At 48.5% G+C, this 1,011-nt stretch overlaps 1 protein-coding gene across 1 annotated transcript in view; it reads left to right on the forward strand.

Moving 5' to 3' along the window:
* The window catches only part of LOC108448441 (proline-rich protein HaeIII subfamily 1-like), a 6,609-nt gene extending 5,912 nt beyond the window's left edge, over positions 1-697 (forward strand). Inside the window, 1 exon segment of the mRNA XM_017741320.1 lies at positions 647-697. Coding sequence (XP_017596809.1) covers positions 647-697 — 51 coding nt within the window.
* Positions 698-1,011: the final 314 nt, after the last annotated feature.

Below are 1,011 nucleotides of genomic sequence, written 5' to 3' on the forward strand. Positions count from 1 at the left end.
GGTTTTCACCCAATTCCTGACACTCCGAGTGCCCCGAATCCCTGGATTCTGATCCCCAAATCCCTGAATTTCGAGCCCCAAATCCCAAAAATTGGGGGTTTGGGGGGATTTGGGGATTTAGGGATTGAAGCTCCCGAATTGTCGGGGTTAGTCCCAAAATTCTCAGGTTTTCACCCAATTCCTGACACTCCGAGTGCCCCAAATCCCTGGATTCTGATCCCTAAATCCCTGAATTCCGAGCCCCAAATCCCAAAATTGGGGATTTAGGGATTTAGGGATTGAAGTTCCCGAACTTTTTGGGATTTTATCCCAAAATTCCCGGGTTTTCACCCAATTCCTGACACTCCCAGCGCCCCGAATCCCTGGATTCTGATCCCCAAATCCCTGAATTTCGAGCCCCCAAATCCCAAAAATTGGGGGTTTGGGAGATTTGGGGATTGAAGCTCCTGAATTTTCGGGATTTTGTCCCAAAATTCCCGGGTTTTCACCCAATTCCTGACACTCCGAGTGCCCCGAATCCCTGGATTCTGATCCCCAAATCCCTGAATTCCGAGCCCCAAATCCCAAAAATTGGGGATTTGGGGATTTTTGGGGATTTAGGGATTGAAGCTCCCAGATTTTCGGGATTTTGTCCCAAAATTCTCAGGTTTTCACCCAATTCCTGACACTCCGAGTGCCCCAAATCCCTGGATTCTGATCCCTAAATCCCTGAATTCCGAGCCCCAAATCCCAAAATTGGGGATTTAGGGATTTAGGGATTGAAGTTCCCGAACTTTTTGGGATTTTATCCCAAAATTCCCGGGTTTTCACCCAATTCCTGACACTCCGAGTGCCCCGAATCCCTGGATTCTGATCCCCAAATCCCTGAATTTCGAGCCCCAAATCCCAAAAAATCGAGGTTTTGGGGGGATTTGGGAATTGCAGCTCCCGAGTTGCTGCTTCCCGAATTTTCGGGCTTTTATCCCCCCCAAAATCCCTGGATTTTACCAAATCCCTGAATCCCTAAATCCC

Source organism: Corvus brachyrhynchos, unplaced genomic scaffold (assembly GCF_000691975.1).
Source record: "Corvus brachyrhynchos isolate BGI_N302 unplaced genomic scaffold, ASM69197v1 scaffold418, whole genome shotgun sequence".
NCBI lineage: Eukaryota > Metazoa > Chordata > Aves > Passeriformes > Corvidae > Corvus > Corvus brachyrhynchos.